We start from the raw sequence: 20,009 nt of genomic DNA on the forward strand, positions 1-20,009 counted from the left end.
AATTAGGATGGAAAACCTATGTGAAAACATTGAAATTTAAAATAGCTCTATAGAAATCTACCTTTGAAATTTATCTATATGAAGAAAATCTGTAAGAACAGAGGACAGCTAGTAAAAACAGGCCTAAGAATTACTATCATACAGACTGGACAGTATCAAAAAAATTACTGACTAGACAGAGAAGCACATTTCACATAGTACCGACAAACTGTTCTATGGAAAAAAAAATTGTGACATGAGGTCAGTAATAAAGTAAAAAATGGAACAAAAGCATAGGGACAAGGACAGAAAGACAACCTTTAAAATATTATTTATTCATAAACATCTCATATTAAAAGCAAAACATTAGACGGTAGTGACTGTAAGAAAGCATCAAAAAGTTTAATGTAGACCCAGAATATTATAACAGATGAAAAATAATTACTCACTGAAATGATCATCTTGAATCATAAAACAAGTTAGACTATGATAACTATCCCTTGTTTAAGAATTCAAGAAAGTTTACTGCACATTTGCAAAATAATACATCTCAATGGTACAGAATATACAACCAGCTGACTGAAGAAAGAAAAAAAAATGGACTACTGTTCACTGAAGTTGAAAATTACTGCCTTTTAAAACAGTAATTTTAGGTATGGTTCATTACAAACCAATTTTACAAAACTAGAATTTAAGTGCAATCACAAAACTGAAGCTTTGACACAGGAAGGTATGTAAGAGATCATCTATTTTGCAGCCAAGTAATTATTTGTTATAAGGGTTGGCTGTCCAGTACCTTGTACTTTTTAGCAGAATCCTAATCTCCACCCAAGGGGTCCCAGTAAGCACTTTGCTACAGTTTCTCTTGTCCCCAGAGAACCACTAATTTAATGCAATCCCTTTATGAAAGACATCACATATTTGAATCATAAAACATGGGAGATGCCAATCTGGCACTGACCCGGAAGCTGGAAAGATGCTGTGCATGCTATCCCTGAAGAAAAGTAATTATCAACCTCACCCAGCTGTGAACCCTGAAAACTGGAAAAAATGACTGACATAGCCAGACATACCCCATGAGGTGCAATGATGGCACAAACATATTGGGAATAACCAAACACTTTCTGATTGAACTTAAGACCCACTCTACATGCATAAACTCATACCCAGCACCATTATTGAGGTTAAGAACCTGTGACCAGACAGGCCTAGGTCGTAGGAAAGAACCTACTAAATGGAAATAGTATTAAACAGACTCTTAATGAATTATTGTTACATGCATAGATTTACTGCATCTCTTAACCTTTATTAGAGAAGCTTCTATTTACAGTAGATAGCGATTAACAGAAACCTACAAGTGGTAACAGTAAAGAAGAATAAGAGACTGAACATGCCTACTTCTAAATGGGGCATTTATATTACACCTTATCTTCCCCAAGATTTAGGGACCATTGCAGGTAGATTGTTTGTGAAGAATATAAAAGGACCAGAGTCAGTGGATGACTGGGAAAGGGGGGAGGATCTGATCTGAGAGAAATTGGGGGAGTGATGAATATGATCAAATATCAAAGTAAAAATCAAGAGGAAGAGGGGGAGAGGAACTGAAGCCTCAAAGGGGTTGTATATGTACCATCTACAATTTTACAAAAATTAACTGAGCCCGTGCTTAAATTTGAGTCTTTTGGTACCTAGTACAGTGATCTTTACACTATATTATGAAAGGTAAATGAATTAGGATCTATCAAATGCATATAGAAAGAGGGCATCTCAAATAGCACTGAACAAATTTCTTACAGTTGATGTCTCTTTCCAGCAAATCCAAGAAGAATGTACTTACTTTCTCAAAGAATGTTAAGATTTCAAGTGAAAGTGGGACCTGAGTTCTACTGCAAATCAAATGCTAGAACTCATGAGGAAATGTACAAAGTAGTTCACGGAAAAAAAGTAGTATCTGATAGGACCTTTTTTAAAAACTAGCAACAATTCAGGTTAAATAAAAAATTAAAATAAAAGCCGGACGGTGGTGGCGCACGCCTTTAATCCCAGCACTTGGGAGGCAGAGGCAGGCGGATCTTTGTGAGTTCGAGACCAGCTTGGTCTACAAGAGCTAGTTCCAGGACAGGCTCCAAAACCACAGAGAAACCCTGTCTCGAAAAACCAAATAAATAAATAAACAAACAAACAAACAAAAAAACAAATAAATAAATATAAGAAATGCCTTGTTAAGGAAACAGGATTATGTTATGATGAAACTAATATATTTAGAAGCTTTCTTTTATCATTTACCTTTCAGGAACCTTTATTATAATCTATTAAAAAGAGAAAATATACTGTTCAAGGTATAAATGAATGTCGAAGTTTAAAATCTCTTCGCTTTAACTATCAGTAGCAGAATATAACTATCTGGTTAAATCTCACCTTCCAAGGAAATACCAAGACTGGCCAGAATTTGGATCTGCTTCCAGGGACTTCTGGAGATACTGAATAGCATAACTTTCCTTGGTGGCCTTATCTCCCAGGAGATCCACAGTGTGATGCATCCAACCTTTAAAACATTAACATATACTATATAGTAGTTATGTTTTTAAAAATATGAAGCAGAAAATTAGCAAAAATAAGCTTTTCCATCAAAGTATTACTGATCTACTTCAGAAAACGCATTCTAATATTTGAGAACTAATAATTCTTGCAATAAGAAATTCTTTCTCATAGGAAGGAATGCCAAAGAGATAAACAGCTTTTAAAAGAAATTAAAGAGTTTAAAAATTATTACTTAACACACAGTAGATTACAAATTCAAGATAACTTCAATAAGCTACCACTAAACATGTCCACTGTAAAGGTATACATTATCAATCAAAATTATAAATAGCAAGACTGCATTGACTACTAGTAATTTTTCCATACATCATACATACTATTCTATATAAAAATTAAGTATAAAGAATCTCCAAGATAATCTTTTGGTCCAATATTTACTACCAAAGAATACATGTAAAACTGTATAACTAATGACAGTTCAGATTAATATACATGCACAATCCTACCTCCCTGAGTAAACAAATTCACATTGCATGTAAAATAAAAACTATAAAGAATTATAAAATGTTTAACTTTAAAAAAATAGAACTATATAAAACCTATAAAACCTCTATTCAAATGTTAGGAGTAGGACAAAATACCTAACAAACTTTTCTATGAATATGATCAAGGGACTGGAGATGACTCAGCAGTTAGGAGCACTCACTGGTTGTTTGTTTAAGAGAACTGGGTTCAATAGAATATGATCAAGGGACAGGAGATGACTCAGCAATTAGAAGAACTCACTGGCTGTTTAAGAGAACCTGGTAACCCAGGTTTTGAAACTCCAGTTTCAGGGGATCTAATGATTGCTGCTTTGTTTTCTTTTTGTTTTTTGGAGGGGGGTGTTGGGCCATGGGTGGCCTGGACTAGGCCAGCCCTGAACTTAGAGATCTGTCTGCTCTGCCTCTCAAATGTTGGGATAGCAGGCCAGCATGCTCAGCTCAGACTGATGATGTCTTCTGGCCTTGGAAGGCACCAAACATGCCCTTGTTACACAGACATAAATGTAAGCAAAACAACCATATGCATGCATATATATATATATATATATATATATATTGAAAACAAAAAAACTTTGGTAAGTAGTTAATCTAGCAAAAAATATACCATGGAATACTGTATTTTAAATCTTTGAAATGTGTAAGATAAATTTGGTTAAATTTGGCAGTAGGTCACATTTCAATTGTAAATCACTTCAATGTATAAAATTAGCTCTGTTCTTGGTACAGTCTACAGCACATTAAACAAAGACCCTCTTTTTCTGACATTTGCCATTTAACTAAAGATTATCTTCAAGAAATTCAGTTACCATGTTTTATCAAAGTTAAACAAACAAAACACTCTTCCAAACTCTCTCCTTCTATTACTAGCAAAACAAGATGGAGATGGGGGAGTGACATCACTCACCAGGCAAAAGCATTTGTTAAGCAAGTTTGAGCACTTAAATTCAACCCTTGGTAGAAAAAGAAAACAGACTCCTTAAAGGTGTAGGTGTCCTCTAACAGCCACATGTCTACCATGGCACCTGTGTGCCTGTAAGTGCAAGTCCCTTCCCCTATACTATATTAAAACACTTAAAAAGCAGAACCTAGAAAAATGGCCTCGAAAAGGAGTTGGTCCTGATAGATAGATCACATTAACTGATAGGTAAATAATTTTAAAGTCATCACACTTGTTTTTTCTGACCTAAAAATCCAAAACTTTTTTCACTGTACTACATGTTTAAATTTAAAAATAAAAATTCACATTACTCAAACACTATAATTTATTAAATTAAAATTCTAATAGCTAAAACTGAACTGTAAAAACAAAGGTTTTATATGAAGGTGTGGAGGTTTGAATGAGATGATTCCTAGAGTCTTGGCCATTTGAATATTTGGTCCAAAGTTTATGACATTGTTTGGGTAGGATTTAGAAGCTATGGTTTCACAGAAGTATGTCACTGGGGTGGGGTTTTGAATCTCTAAAAGCTCCCTGGCATCATCATCAGTTAATATGAGGGAGCAATTGCATGCTCGTGCCCCCCCCCAACCCCCAGTCCCTTCTGGTTCTTATTCCTGTTTATGGTTGGATTGTGTGCTTTCAGTTGTTCCTGCCAAAATGCCTGCCTGCTTCCATTATTTCCCTACCATGACATGATAGATTCTTATGCTTTTGAAGCCATAAGATCAAACAAAATAAGCCCTTCTTTCTCCAAGTTGCCTTGGTCATGGTGTTTTATCACAGTAATACAAAAGTAACTAATACAGCAGGCAATGTGTTCAATCACAATAAATCTGTTCAACTGAATTCAAAATTACACAAAAAATACTATAAATATGTGCACGCACACACGCACATTACTTAAAAATTAACAAATGATTCCATAACAGCCAAAGATACACAGAGAAACCCTGTTTCAAAAAAATAAAAAATTTAAAAAAATAAAAATAAAGCAAATGATTTTCCCAAACCTAAACCAAACAAAACTGAGAGGATAACTCCAACACAAAACACAGAAATGAAATAACTCAATAATTAGGTAAGAAAATTGAGGACTGGACGGCTTCTTTGCTCTCTTCTTCAAGACAACGAAACAAAGATCTAAATAGTTACATAGTCTCATATTTAACATTAAAATAGGACTGTGTCCTTATAAAAACCACAGTGTGCTAGAGTTTGTGTACTTTTTAGATAAAATATTTTAGTGATTAATATTGATGAAACTGTGAAAGGAAGCTCATCAACCACTGAATAAACAGGCAAATCACTCAATTTCACAGAGCATTAAGCATAAATATAAGGTTGCACAAAGGAACTGCTCATACCTTTTCACACAATAAATAGCTAAATAATAGGGAGAACTTTCAGAATTTAAGAGGACCATTTAGCCAGGTTGTGGTGGTGGCGACGATCTGTGAGTTCCAGGCCAGCCTGGTCTACAAGAACAGCCAGGGCGACAGAGAAACTCTGTCTTGAAAAACAAAACCCAACCCTCCCCCTACCACAAAAGAACAATCTATATCCAAGAATTATACTACACAGCTAGACTGTAAGATGGGAAATGCTTGGCAGAAGGTTCAGATTTTTATCAACCCTGAAAACAGTAAAAAACATAAGACATAAATTACATACCTAATTGTTGTAAGACAGTTGCTTTTACTTGTGCTGAAAGGTTGTCTGTTTGCAAAAGTTGCTCATAAGCTTCTTTTGCAGAATGATACTTTCTCTAAAAAGCAGAAAAAGAAATATAGAGAAAAATGAAACCAATATAACCTTTAAAGAACTATGGCATATATTAAGAATTACATAATATTTATTATGCTTTGGCACATTTTAAAAAACTAGCTGGAAGTGAAAATGGCTGATTCTATTACTGAATGTTTGTTTTTAACAATAGACAAGTTCAAATTGTATCCAATGCTAATAATAAACACCCACTATAGAAAAAAAATCATTAAAGTATGACCTTTTAAATATTTGCCAACTCCCAATAGTCAAAATCACTTCAACTTATTTAATAATGAAAATCATCTCAATTTTACTTAATAACATGCACGAAGCCAGAGTACTCTCCAAGTGTAAAATCTGTCTGCTTAGCAACAAGTTTCTAAGCAACACAATAATGAAGAACATACTCAAAAAATGATATAATAAAATCACAGGTACAAATGTAATTAAAATCTCAGTTATAAACGTATACTTTCCAGAATATGAAATCTTACAAATATTTATAACATCTATAATTTGAAATATATCACAAGTCCCATAATTACAGTATAACAATGCTTATAGTATTTTCAAGTTCCATAGGCAAATCTGTAAATGCAACCATTTACTCACAGTACTCTCCTCAAAGTTTCACCATGACCAAAAGCTATTATCACAACAGTCAAAGTTTAAAGCTACTCCTTCAAAGCAAAAGGAAAAGGCTGAAAAGTGAAAAGCTTGCAAGCACTGCCTTTAAATTATACTTGGTAGAACAACAGGTATAGGGAAAAATACAAAACTGGTTATGTGAATCTCAAGCAAATCACTTACCCTATGATCTGACATCTACAAATTAATATAAAAGGTAATGTGTAATCTTTCTATCTACAGAATCATTCTAATTATCAAATAGCACTGGAAATAACTAAGGAACTCTATTATGTAAATATATTATTTCAACAATGAGGGAGCATTTTAGACAACTGCACACTGATAGCCCCCCCCCCCCAGACAGGGTTTCTCTGTGGCTTTGGAGCCTGTCCTGGAACTAGCTCTTGTAGACCAGGCTGGCCTCAATCTCCTGAGTGCTGGGATTAAAGGTGTGAGGCACCACCGCCCGGCTATCAGCATTTAGTAACTGAACTTCTATTTATCAACTCAACTAATTTCTAAGACATTAATCCTGTCTAGTCTACAAAAGTTAAGTAGGCAATTACTGAAGAATAAGGGCCAGCCTACTCAATCTAATTCCTTCAACCAAATAGTATTTATTGAACATCTAACACATCATAATGGAAATGGTTGGGCTACAATGTAGCTTGAAGAATAAAGACAGAAAAACAAAATATATCAATCATGCTGTGTAGTGACAGTACATTTTGGAGAAGAATGAGCAGATGATTAGAATACTAGAAGACTGCTCACAATGACCTTGCTAAGTCAATTGACTGTTTAAAGCTAAGATCATAGACACAATGAACTATTTCAACTAATATAAACAGATTTATACCTTAAAAAATACATTGTGAACTATCTCAATGTTATTACACATGCAAAAACTAGAAATACAAAACAATGACACACTTGAAGATATGTTCATCCTAACAAAAAACACAAAGTTGGCTTCTACCTCATATCACATACAAAACAATAACTGCATTAAAGTGAATTCACTGAACATGGGCAAAAGACCACAAACCACAAGTAAGAATAAAGACTTCACAAAACAAAACAACTTAAATCCAGCCAGAGGGATATAATTTCTCAAAACAATAAAAATTAAAATTAAAAAAAGTTGGAGAGATGGTTGAGTGTTTATTGCTTTTGAAGAAGTCTGGGGATCCTTTCACAGCATCCACATTAGGTGGATCACAATTACCTGTAAATCCAAGGGCACACATGTGTACACAAACCATGTAGACCCTCGGGCAGGTAGACAAACACACACACACACACACACACACACACACGGCAAAAGAAAAAAAACCCAACATATAAAAGATTAAAGAAAACGACTAAATAAAAATTAGGTAAACACAATTTAAAAAAAGAAAAAGCACATTGGCGGGGGGAGAGGGGGGTTGAGAAAAGGTTTCCCTGTGAAGCTATGGCTGTCCTGAAACTCATTCTGTAGACAGACTGGCCTCAAACTCACTGAAATCCGCCTGTTCTGCCTCTTGAATGCTGGGATTAAAGACATGAGCCACCAACTGCCTGGCCTTAAACATAAATCTTTTAACAGGTGGAGATGAAACAAAATACTGTTTGAGACACAGAATTTCTTAATTTCACATAGTAACTCAAGTATACAATAAAGCATGTCCCCAGAAGATACATGGTTCCTGCTACATCCTCATATTTAGATTTCTGTGGGATGTAATCAGATAGTCTTAAATCATTTGTCTGTGGTTTCCAAACTCAGCTACATAGCACAATAATTTGATGGAGGAAGGTCATTGGTTAAGTAATACAGAAACTGCTTGGCCTCATAGGTTAAAACATAGGTGGGAGGAGTAAACAGAACAGAATGCTGGGAGGAAGAGGAAGTGAGCTCAGACTGGACAGCTCTGCTCTCTGGAGCAGAGACGACATGCTCCCCGCTCCCAGGCAGACACAGGCATGAAGCTCAAACCCAGGATGGACATAGGCTAGAATCTTTCCCGGTAAGACTGATGCCACACAGATTATTAGAGATGGGTTGATTGGGATATGAGAATTAGCCTGTAAGGGCTAGAGTTAGTGGGCCAAGCAGTGTTTAAAAGAATACAATTTGTGTGTTGTTATTTCGGGGCATAAGCTAGCCAGGTGGCCGGGGTGCTGGGGACGCAGCCTCGCCGCTCCAATTACTACAATAATTTGAGAAACTTTATAAACCAGAATTAACAACTAAAAAATGGTGTTATGGCTCAGTGTAGGTAAAAGCACTTCACAAGCCTGGTAAAATGAATTCCATCCACACAATCCAAGTAAGGGGAAAGAGAGAACTGATTACACACACACACACACACACACACACACACACACACACACACACACACACACACACGTACACAGTGACTGATAAAATCATTTAAAAACATATAATAAGCATCTATTACAGAATGAAGCATTCTTCAGCAAGAAAGAAATATTAAATATAGCCATTTGAACTACCAAATCAAGTTTATTGGCAAGTCATAAGTAAAATCTTCTCCAAGATTTCTTGTATAGCAACTGATAAAGCAAAACTATAAGTAAAACTATAAGTAAACTTGAGTATAAAAGCATAATATAATGCTTAGAATTTCATTAAATTATCTGAACTTAATTTCACTAATGCATGATGTAAGGGATACTGTATATTTCTTTTTGAACTTGGGTAAATTAAAGCACTTACCTGAGTTTCATATAAGTGGGCAATGTGAAACTGAACTGGAAATGATAGAAAACAAAAAACAGTAACAATACAGCAAAGTTTGGGGGCAAATCATTCAAGAATAACAAAACAGAAAATACGCATGGCTGATAGCACAAGTACATAGATTTAAGTAATAGGAACATATTTTTACCGGCTCTTAATAAAAACTATACAATTACACTGCAGAAAAAAACAAACTATATGTAGCCATTGTTGGTCATTATAAAATGAAATTTGTTAGTTATTAGTGTTAATAGCTTAGCAAATGAGTATAGATTTCATCATTAACAAAGAAACAAAGAAGTCAAACCACTTGGAGGGCAACTAGTAAACAGTCTTGGAATTAACAAACACTGAAAATAAAAGAATATTTTGGCTTCTATTTTCCCCTCTTCCTGATATTATATCATCTGTGTACAAAAACAAAACCAAAAATAAAAAAACTGGTACTTTTTTATCTCGTGTGTGTGTACCTAGATTTCAAGTACTCAGATGCCCTCTCAAAATTACATGTATATAGTTTATATAAATTTGTAAAAACAAGGTTCAAAGCTATTATCAAGTGTTTCTGGGAAGCTTCTTATTAATTCAGATTTCTGAAAGTATGACCCTGACATTATAAACAAGGTCTCAAAGGCTGCCTTTTGATTCATTTCTGTGGGTGATTCTTGATGTTTGTGCTTTCTAGCTCTGACCAGGTGAACAATGTCACAAAAGCAAGGTAAAAAAACAAACAAAAAAAAACATATAATGAATTTTAAAATAACACTGTGGATAAAAAGTACTATTATAAACATCAGATAAGTAATAAGATAAATATCAGATAAGTGCAAATGAAAATATCTTTAGAAAATGAAAAACCAAAGTAATAAATTTAAGTTCTTTAATGTTAAACAGAAGGTATTCAAGGGCTTTTTTCTATTGATCACTACCTACATTATAGATTTTATGGTGAATTCCACTCATATATTTCATTACGTGAGAGGAAGACTATTATACGAAGAAGAGATGGAAAAAAAAAATCTATGCACTTTTACACTAGTGTTCTAAAGTACTGAAACTTCTGGCCACTACCATTTTTTTTAGTGTTGTCTAATAAAAGGTGGTATTAGAAATTGAAAACAAAACATCAACAACTAGTTGGTGATCTACTACTACTCTAAACTTCCTCTAAGTTGTCCTAGCTTTATGAAAAAGGATCTCATTAGCCCTTGAATTAAGTGTCCTTTAGAGTATGAAAAACACTAAAACAATATACATTTAAATTCTTTAAAGTCCTCTTTCAAACAACATGACTTCAAAACCAAGAAAAGGCGTCAACAAATAGCAAAAGGTGTTTTTTGTAAACTAATATTGCCATAAAAGGTCAGGAAACTAAGTTTATTTAGAAACTTAGATTTTGAGAATTAACAAAATTAATACTAGGAAGATATGGCGTAAGAGGTCCTTCTGTTTATGTGTTGTTTTCACTGGTTAATGAATAAAGAAACTACCTTGGCCTTTTGATAGCGCAGAACTTAAAGGTAGACAGGGAAAACAGAACTGAGTGCTGGGACAAAGAAAGCAGAGTCAGAGAGAAACCATAGATCCTCTGCTGGGGACAGTCGATAGGAATTTTACCCGGTAAGCCACTGACACGACGCAATACACAGATTAGTAGTAGAGATGAGTTAAACTGAGATGTAAGAGTTAGCCAATAAGAAGTTAGAGCTAATGGACCAGGCAGTGTTTTAATTAATACAGTTTCTGTGTGGTTATTTCGGGTATAAGCTAGCCAGGCGGCTGGGATGAACAAGCCTCTCCCTCCAACAATTGGGGCTCCAAGGTGGTCAACTAAACCCATATAAAACCTGAGAGGGCTTGAAAAAGGAATTCTAGGGAAAAAAAAATAGCTTTTTGCTCTTTGCTGGCAGCATGCCTCAGAGAGATTTTCCTGACTCAGCAGTCACAGAAGGAAAAAAGTGGCGGTTTTAAAATGCCGGCTGTCTGGGCTATGCTGCTAGTGCAACCTCTGTCTCTTGTGGAAGACAGAGAGGGATGGGGTTTGTGAGTGAAGTGCTATGGCTTGCTTGATAGTAATGTTGACTCTCTATGTGCCTGGAAGTGGAGCACTGTGCGAGGCTCAGAGGCAGGAGCGGCTCCGCCATGCTGGACTAGGCAGGGCAAGCAGGCACTGACTGTTACCCGAGCAATGGTGCAGCTTAAGTTTTTAAGAAGTGCTTAGCATTTTAAAAAGCACTCCTGAACAGCAAATAATTACAGATTCGCAATAGGACAGATTCAGACATAAAAGACCTCTAAAAGGGTTACAATGTTGGATATATGTAAGCAGGCTTGATAGAGAGAAGAAAAAGTATAAAATAAAGTCATAAAATAAAGTTAATGCTTAAAAAAGGGTAAAGTCTTTAAAGAGATAGTCATAGATTAAAAGAAATAAAGAAAAATAAGACACATAAAAATGGAAAATTCAAAGATATTCTGGATTCTGTATATCATTGTGTCTTCTTTGAATTTTTTGACTATGAAGAAGCTAAGTACAGAGAGATATTTCATTGTATGGCCCGCTAAGCTAAACCAGCATGTATATTATAAAGGTATCTTGACTTCAGAATTTGGGTCTAAGGATATGGTGCTTTGGAAAAGAGGTTTTTCTTTTGTTTCTACAGAAGATGAGAACTTGTGGATTGCTTCTACACCAATATGGCTTCATGGACCACGGCCTCCTGAAAAGTTGACGTGAAAATCCTTGGAAAACTACATCACCCAACTGGTGATTGAGATGAACCTAGCACACAGGATACACCATGAAAGACCTGATTAACAGCACCCCCATACAACAGGAAGCAGTATGGACAAATCTACGCCCATATTCCCAAATATTGTCTATAGATGTTTGCTTACATTTAAAGGGAGATATGATATAGATATGAATAATTTGCATTAGTATGAATCTTGGTTTATTGATACTAATTTAAGGTCAATTTTGTTATATGCCTATTTATGCTCTTGATTAAGGTATTGTGATTATGTAGCTCATTTAAAAATGTAATGTATAATTAAATATAGGTTAATAGAGTCATCTTTAATAGTGAAGCTGATAGTCAGTTAGTTAGATTTTATATGTGTAGAGATATATTTTACTAAGATAGGCATTCTTCAAATCTTTCAGAGACCGTCAGAATATGGGATTTAAAATGTTTTAATAACTTAGGACTTGTCATGACAGTGAGACACATCTACTCCTGGCAGCACCAAGCTACTTCGAGAGGAAGATGGGCATCGAAGAGGCTTCTTAGCCATTTGGGCAAGAAACTGCTCTTGCCTGGACTGTTGCATAAACTGGACATGAACAATCTGCAGAGAGAGGACTGCTGAACTTGACTAAAGGTGAGATTATCCTTCAGGATCCCCACTTCATGAATGAGTCTGTGAGAAATTCTGCAGGATACAGAAGAAAATAACTGAACTGTCTTTGAAACTTCCTGCTTCATGGAAAACTCTGCTGGATACTATGGATCTGTAGGCTGAAGATGGATGCCCCAACGCTACAGAAGAACTTTGGATGACTGTCCAGGGAGCGAGATGTCTCTGTCAATTCTAAAATTTTGGAAGTTGCTTACAGTGCATTTCCTGTTTACTTAAGTAATATTATATCCTTCTGGAGTCTTTGATGGAGTTGAAGAATAGATAGTTGTTATTATTATAGTTTTCCTTAGTTATGATAAAAGATAAAGTAGATATATATATATTGTAACTGCAATTCTTGCTTGATAACTGTTTGGTTATATGTAATTTTTCTATGTTAGAGCCATCGTTTTTGTTTAAACAGAAAAGAGGAAATGGTGTAGGAGGTCCTTCTGTTTATGTGTTGCTTTCATTGGTTAATAAATAAAGAAACTGTCTTATCCCAAGGCAATCTTATAGTGAAAAGTCTCACATGATCCTGCTTTTCAAATTATAAACTGCAACTTATACTTCTTAAATACTACTAGAAGCATTTCTCCTACAGAAATGGTTTTGAAAACTCACTTTACTTATTTATAACTTCTTTGTGGGGGGAAGGGGTGAGGAAGGGGTGAGGATGGGCAGAGCTCATCCTCAACTGCTACAATTGCAGCTTTCCCAGGCTGTTAATTCAGGCTATATTACAAATTCTGGGTATAGATTCTCAACAGAGGAATCACAAATGGCTGAAAGGCATTTAAGGAATTGTTCAACATCCTTAGTCATCAGAGAAATGCAAATCAAAACAACTCTGATATTCCACCTTGGCTGAGATCAAAAACATTGATAACAGATTGTGCTGGAGAGGATGGTAAGGAGAACACTCCTCCATTGCTGGTGGGAGTGCAAACTTGTGCAGCTGCTTGGAAAATCAGTTGTATGGAGATTTCTCAAAAAATGAGGAAACAATCTACCTCAATATCTAGCAATAACACTCCTGGGACATGTTCACAGCAGCATTGTTTGTCACAGCCAGAACCCAGAAACAACCTAGATGCCTCTTAACTGAAGAATGGATAAAGAAAATGTGGTACATTTACACAATGGAGTACTACATAGCAGTTAAAAATAATGACATCTTGAAATTTGTGGGCAAATGGATGTGGGTCTAGAAAACATCGTATTGCATGAGGTAACCCAGACCCAGGATGACAAATATATGTACTCACTCATAAGTGGTTTTTAGATATAAAGCTAAGAAAAACCAGCCTACAGTCCACAATCCCAGAGAACCTAGACAACAAAGAGGATCCTAAGAGAGAATCTATATAGGAAGGAGAAAAAGACAAGATCTCCAGAGTAAACTGGGAGTGTGGGGATTACAGGGAGGGGAGAAGAGGGGAGGAAGGTAGGGGAGTGGAAAAAATGTATAGCTCAATAAAAATAATTTAAAAAATTAAAATTCTGCAAATTTCTTTCATAGGCATTTAAAAAACACTGAAACTACTTTTCACTATTATATTTCTATACTGTTGTCTAAGTAGGAGGACAGAATGACAAAGGATTTGGGTGCTGGATCTGTATCCCTTGGCTCAACTGTTTGCTCTCTTATAGAACAATGTTTTTCAATTGTTCTCTTTCCACTTCTCCCTTAACAAGGAAGGAAGATGAAAGAAGAAGAAGATAAAGGAAAAGAGAACCCAAATATTTTATAGCAAAACAGTTATTTCCTGACAAACAGGATTCACTGAATAACCTGAAATTTTCATGTAGTAGTGTTATTTTCTCTTCTATTTTAAAAGTTCTATTTTCCAAAAATACTTTTTAAAAAATCTAGATCAAATTAAAAAATACTCTTTAATAATCTATTAGTTAAAGTTTACTATATGGATACACTAGAACATACACTGATAAACTTATCGATCCATCAGCTCCTGGAAGAAATCTATACAAAAGATAAAACCTCTGGATCAAAACACACATCACAACAGCATTCTTCTTTAATTAACCAGAAAATATCAACTATAATAAAGTCAAAATATTTCCAGTAATTTTAATACCACATAAATCTTTGCATATCCACTACATAAATGGAAAATACTGTTTATAATCAATCTAAGTCATTTACAATATACTTAATAAGCTACTAAAAAAAAAATCAACCTTCTTCATCAGCCCACTTCACTACCTATTCAGGTAGACTGGTGAAAATATTTAATGTCACAATTCTATATGTACAAGCAGCCATAGCAACCAATGGTTACACTCAATAATTCTAGAAGAAATACACTAAACAGAAGTTGTTAATATGATTTTAAGTATTGTCATCATTTGTAACAAACTAATCTGAACATATGTATCAAAAGGTATTTAATACTTACTTTCAGCATTGGACAAAGTGCAGGGATTACAGTCAACCAAAGCTAACTGAAAATGCTGCAAATAAGAGGAAAGTAAGAAAGTCAATGCATTAAAAAATTTAGTCATATGAATGGATCTTAAAATATTTTTCAGATATGTTAGATCTAATAAAAATGTGGAATTATGTTCCACAAATGGAATATACTAACAAGTGAATGAGAATTACTTTGGATATTCACTCCTCAAAACTGAGATATATTTACTGTTGGGTTATTGTCTTAAAGCAGGTGAGTAGAGAATTTGAAGAATCGATCTTATCAAATTATTTTATGCATCTCTTTATTTATGAAAAAGCTTTAGATTTTAAGTATTCAAGTAAATAGAAGTGTTATAAAATAATTTAAATATAATGAACCTTTTTATTAATTTATTTTTTGGGAAAATTCTGGGATCAAACCTAGGGTCTCCTCAGTGCCAGGCAAGCACCCAATTTACTGACTTCCATGTCCAGCTCTGTATCATTTTTCAGAATATTAAGTCAAAGTCCAATAGTAGTGTCCAAACACTTTTTATCTCAAAGTGAAACTTAAACTTTTGAAAGCAGAAATTTAATTATAAAAACTGCTATGAAAGGTAAAACTATCTGCCTTCACTGATTCTTCAATAGCCATTATACTTAAGTACCTTATAGTTAGCCTGCATTTATCTTTAAAATACAATTTTCTTTTTAGAATGTATATATTCAATTTGCTTAATTTCGTAGGCAATATTTACTATAAGCATACATAAAAATACATGTTAACATCAGCATTTAACGCAAATTTTTTAAAATGCAAAAACACTTAGTGATATACCTAGTTTAGCAACAATAAATTGAACATACAAACAAGTTTTTAAAAGTAACCAAGCATTATATACTTGGTATAAATTTTAAGTTAAATAAGCAAGGTAATAAAATGTCTTTAATGCTCTGAAAAAAACTGCACAAATATATACATATATATTCTAATTTTTCAGGCTGCCACAAAACTTTTGAAAGTAATAAACAATGTAAAATTGTCTAAGAAATCAACTTTAATAAATTTATTTCTACTTATACTTGAACCACCTAAAAATAATTGACATTCAAGGTGTCAATTTCTAGATATAAGCCCTAAGAGATCTAACTTTCATCAAAAGAAATACTATCATCAAATTAAGTATGGTATTTTAGTATTTTAACATGAAAGCAAAAATACTGCACTTAAATTTGAATCTTCCTGTAGTAAGAATAAAGTGTCAGTTACCCACCATTATATGGAAAAGAAATCTAGAAAAGTAGCATTTGATAAGAGTAGCTTTATATGTACAATCACAAATGTCTGTTACATATATGCAAAATCAAGCTAGCCTCTGCATTTGTAGCTTTCTTAAACCTTGAGGCTTAAAGTAACTACTGAATAGCTAAACTAAACTAGAGCTAGAAACACTAAATATTAATGCTTAATCAACTTAACAAACATTTACTGAAAGCCTCCAATGCCCTAAGAATACAAACACACTATGAACACAATGGTCAACAAAATAAAGGTTAAAAATTATATGCCATACTTGACTGAACTTAAAAAAAAAAAAGATAAAGAAAAAAAAGTCTCAACATCTGCTACTTCAAAGATTGTTTGCCCTTTCCTTTGGTCTACTAAACAGATACCAAGTCTTCTAACATCCCTTTAGTGTGCCACCGTAGCAATAAAAAACAGCCCATTTTGAAATACATGAGTAGCATGAGAGTAAAACAGGCCTTCCTCTAGACAGAAAGAAAAGCAGAGCAATCACACTTTCAGTCTGTATTATATTTCTAAGTCTCATCTAGCCTGTAAATAGAAATTCATATTTGACAGAAGACAGTCCTTTCCTCTGAGTCAACAAAGGCAACAACTGAACTAAAAGGAAATAGCCTTGAAGAAGATGGTCTAAGTTTTATTGATTTCACTGAAATGCTGAAAGAAAGATCATTTATCAGCATTCAAGATCCTGCATAGAAACCTGGTATGAATCATTCGGGTCACATATTTATATAATTATAAGTATTAAAAGCAGCAATCAAATCACTAGTGCATTGGTTCAAACCTACAAACATTTCCAAAGAGAAAAAATGGAGAAAAATTACTGAGCAACTATGCATTAGAAAATGGAAGATTCTACAAAATAATTACTGTTTATACTAAATTTATTGATAAGGGGCTGGAGAAATGTTTTAGCAGTTAAAGAGTACTTGCAGCTCTTCAAGAGGGCCTAGATTCAGTTGCCAGTACCTACATAATTGTGGTTCACAAGCATCTGTGATTCCAGTTTCAAGACATCCAAAGCAATCTTCTGGCCCTTCTCAGGCACTGCACACATGTAGTACACACACATATTTACAAACAAAATACTCATATACAAAAAAATATAGATAAAAATTTTTAAAGGCATACAAAATCATCCCACATAAAGGAAAGGACTGACACATCTTTCGGTGTATGATTTTATAGCTTTATATCCAATATTGGAACATAATATATGTACATATGATACACACACATATACCTATTAACATATAAACCATAGACACTACTGGGAAACAGTTGTACCTCAAAACAAAATACTGCAGTGCTAAAACTGACTTTGGTTGTATAGAATAGCCATTATTAAAAAGAGGCTTCTACAGGCAAAAAACTACATAAACACAAAGGATGAATGTTGTCAACAACAACAAAAAATGGTTTCTAAGCAAAAAGATTTGCCTAAGATATGCCTTTAATATTAAAGTGATTTTCTTTTCTCCTCACAATTTTATGTAGTTTGAAGTATTGCAGATTCTGTTGGCATTTATGAGTGCCTGTGCCTGGTACCAGAGGACAGAAGAGGGCATCAAATCCTCGGGGGGGGGGGAGATGATTGAAATCATAGACAGTTGTGAGCTACCATGTGGATGCTAGGAATTGAACCTGAGTCCAATGGAAAAGCAGGCAGTGTTCTTAACTGCTGAGTCCTTAATATCTTTATAACCAACATCAACTTTGGTTTTAAAAGACCTTGACTTACTCAGCATTTCACAATTTTGTTACAAACATGTCATTTGTTCCATATAGCCTGGAACTTGATTCTTGATTTCTAATTAAAGGATGAAATTTATATCTATACAATGTAAAATGAATTAAAATTTCTCTTTGAAGTGCTTCATTCCTAGCTTTAGAGTCTGTCTATTCATAATCCTATGGACAAGGAATGAATTATTCCAATTTACTTGAAAATTATTAATTTAAAGCAATATTTTGTTTCTGAGTTCAATTCAAGATGTTTTGATTAAATAAGAGAGGTACCACTATTCAAGCCAGAAAATAATCTACATATGGTTCTAATACACCACTAGCAGTGTTAAATGTCACTGTTCTGAGGGTTTTTATGCTGTGTGTTTGTCCCTAGAAACCAGTATTTCAGAATATATAAACAAGATCCATAGCCAAAACTGTTATCTGTGTTCAATGATGACAGATACAGTCTTTTAAGAGTTACATGTTAGTGCTGGGAGAGGTAGCACATATCTTTAATCACAGCACTTAGGAGGCAGGCAAATCTGTGTGAGTTTGAGGCCAGCCTGGTCTACAGATAGAGTTGCAGGACAGCCAAGGCTACACAAAGAAACCCTAGGGGAGGAAGGAGTTTATTACATGTTAATAACAGGTTTTATCAGTTTTTTACTCTATACCAGGAACTTCCTTGTGACTACAGCACTAACTACAATGCTCACTAAAGTTAGTGTGCTACAAAATTTATGTTTTGTTTTATTTCAATTTTAACTTACTGAGGAAATACAGAGAATAGACCATAACAAGGCCTTGTACTGCCCCCTCCACAAGACAATTAAAATAAGAAAAGAAATACTTCAGGCTAAAGAACTTATATTATTTTTGTTGGACCCGTCTTCTATGCCATGACGGACTGCACCAACTCAACTAGTAGGTGGGAGAGGATAGGCTCACACTAGTGAGCGGGACAGGAGAGGAAACTTCAGAGCGGAGCAGAGAAAGGGTGGGAGAGACAGGGTTCAGGTTGGGGCAACATGGAAAGCCATTTCTTAAAGTTCAGGCATGTTCTTGGTCAGCCTCGGGGTCTTCTTTACCCTCATCCTGTCGGGCACTTTCCTTAGGTTTGGCTTCATCTACAGCTTCTTTCTCTTGCTCGGCTTGGCTGCTTTCTGCAGTCTCCGTTGGAGGCTGGGCCGCCTTGGTGGCAGCATCCTCTGCAGCAGGAGTGGTGGCAGCAGCATCAGTGACAGCAGCAGGCACGTTGGCTTGTTTAGGCTCCTCCTTGGCAGGGCCATCTTCGGCCTTGGAGGACAGCGAGTTATCAGTGGTAGCTTTAGCGGCACTTTCTGTCTCCGCTGAACCGGCCTTCTCCTCTGAGGGAGCCACATCCCCTTCACCTTTCTTCTCCTCAGAAGGCGCATCTCCTGCCTTGCTGGGCTCGTCAGCCTTGGGGCTGGTGGCTGGGGCTGCATCAGTAGCAGCAGGCCCATCTCCCTCCTTCTTCTCCACACCATCAGCAACGGGAGCATCATCTTTCTTCTCGTTTGCCTCGGCCTCCGGCAGCTGGTGCATCGCCCTTCTTCTCTCCTTTGAGCTTTTTCCTTGTTATGTGTCCACGGAAGCTAGCCTGAATTTTGGTCGCAGCCTTATGAGCCTTATCTTCCGGTTTAACACCATCTTGCTCAATCTTTTGGTCCTCATCATTCTTTTCAACCTGTTTGGTTCTTCTCATACAGCACAGCATGGTGGTATCTTCCCCGGCCTTCTTCCTGCCTCCTCTCCTTTCCTCCTCTCTTCCTTATTCCCCCCCTCCACCTCTTTTCTGCTTGCTCTCTCGCGCTAGCGCGCTCTCCCTCCCTTCCTCACTCCCTCTCTCCCTCTCCCTCACATACACCAGGGCAGTTAGCAGCAACTGTAAGGTCCACAGCTATTGCTCACCGCACATGCTCCTCTCTCTCTCTCTCTCTCTCTCTCTCTCTCTCTCTCTCTCTCTCTCTCTCTCTCTC

At 35.4% G+C, this 20,009-nt stretch overlaps 1 protein-coding gene and 1 pseudogene across 8 annotated transcripts in view; both read right to left on the bottom strand.

Annotated features, from left to right (window-relative positions):
- Kdm6a (lysine demethylase 6A) overlaps positions 1-20,009 on the bottom strand; it is a 128,351-nt gene that overhangs the window by 42,058 nt on the left and 66,284 nt on the right. For all 8 annotated transcript variants that reach the window (XM_026784716.1, XM_013350659.2, XM_013350660.2 and 5 more), the window contains exons 7-10: positions 14,974-15,028; positions 9,128-9,162; positions 5,677-5,770; positions 2,398-2,524 (exon numbers count right to left, since the gene is read on the bottom strand). In XM_026784716.1, the coding sequence (XP_026640517.1) occupies positions 2,398-2,524; positions 5,677-5,770; positions 9,128-9,162; positions 14,974-15,028 (311 nt within the window). The remainder of the gene's footprint in view (positions 1-2,397; positions 2,525-5,676; positions 5,771-9,127; positions 9,163-14,973; positions 15,029-20,009) is intronic.
- Positions 19,016-19,785, bottom strand: LOC101987896 (annotated as a pseudogene).

This window comes from Microtus ochrogaster, chromosome X (assembly GCF_000317375.1).
Source record: "Microtus ochrogaster isolate Prairie Vole_2 chromosome X, MicOch1.0, whole genome shotgun sequence".
In the NCBI taxonomy this organism is placed as follows: domain Eukaryota; kingdom Metazoa; phylum Chordata; class Mammalia; order Rodentia; family Cricetidae; genus Microtus; species Microtus ochrogaster.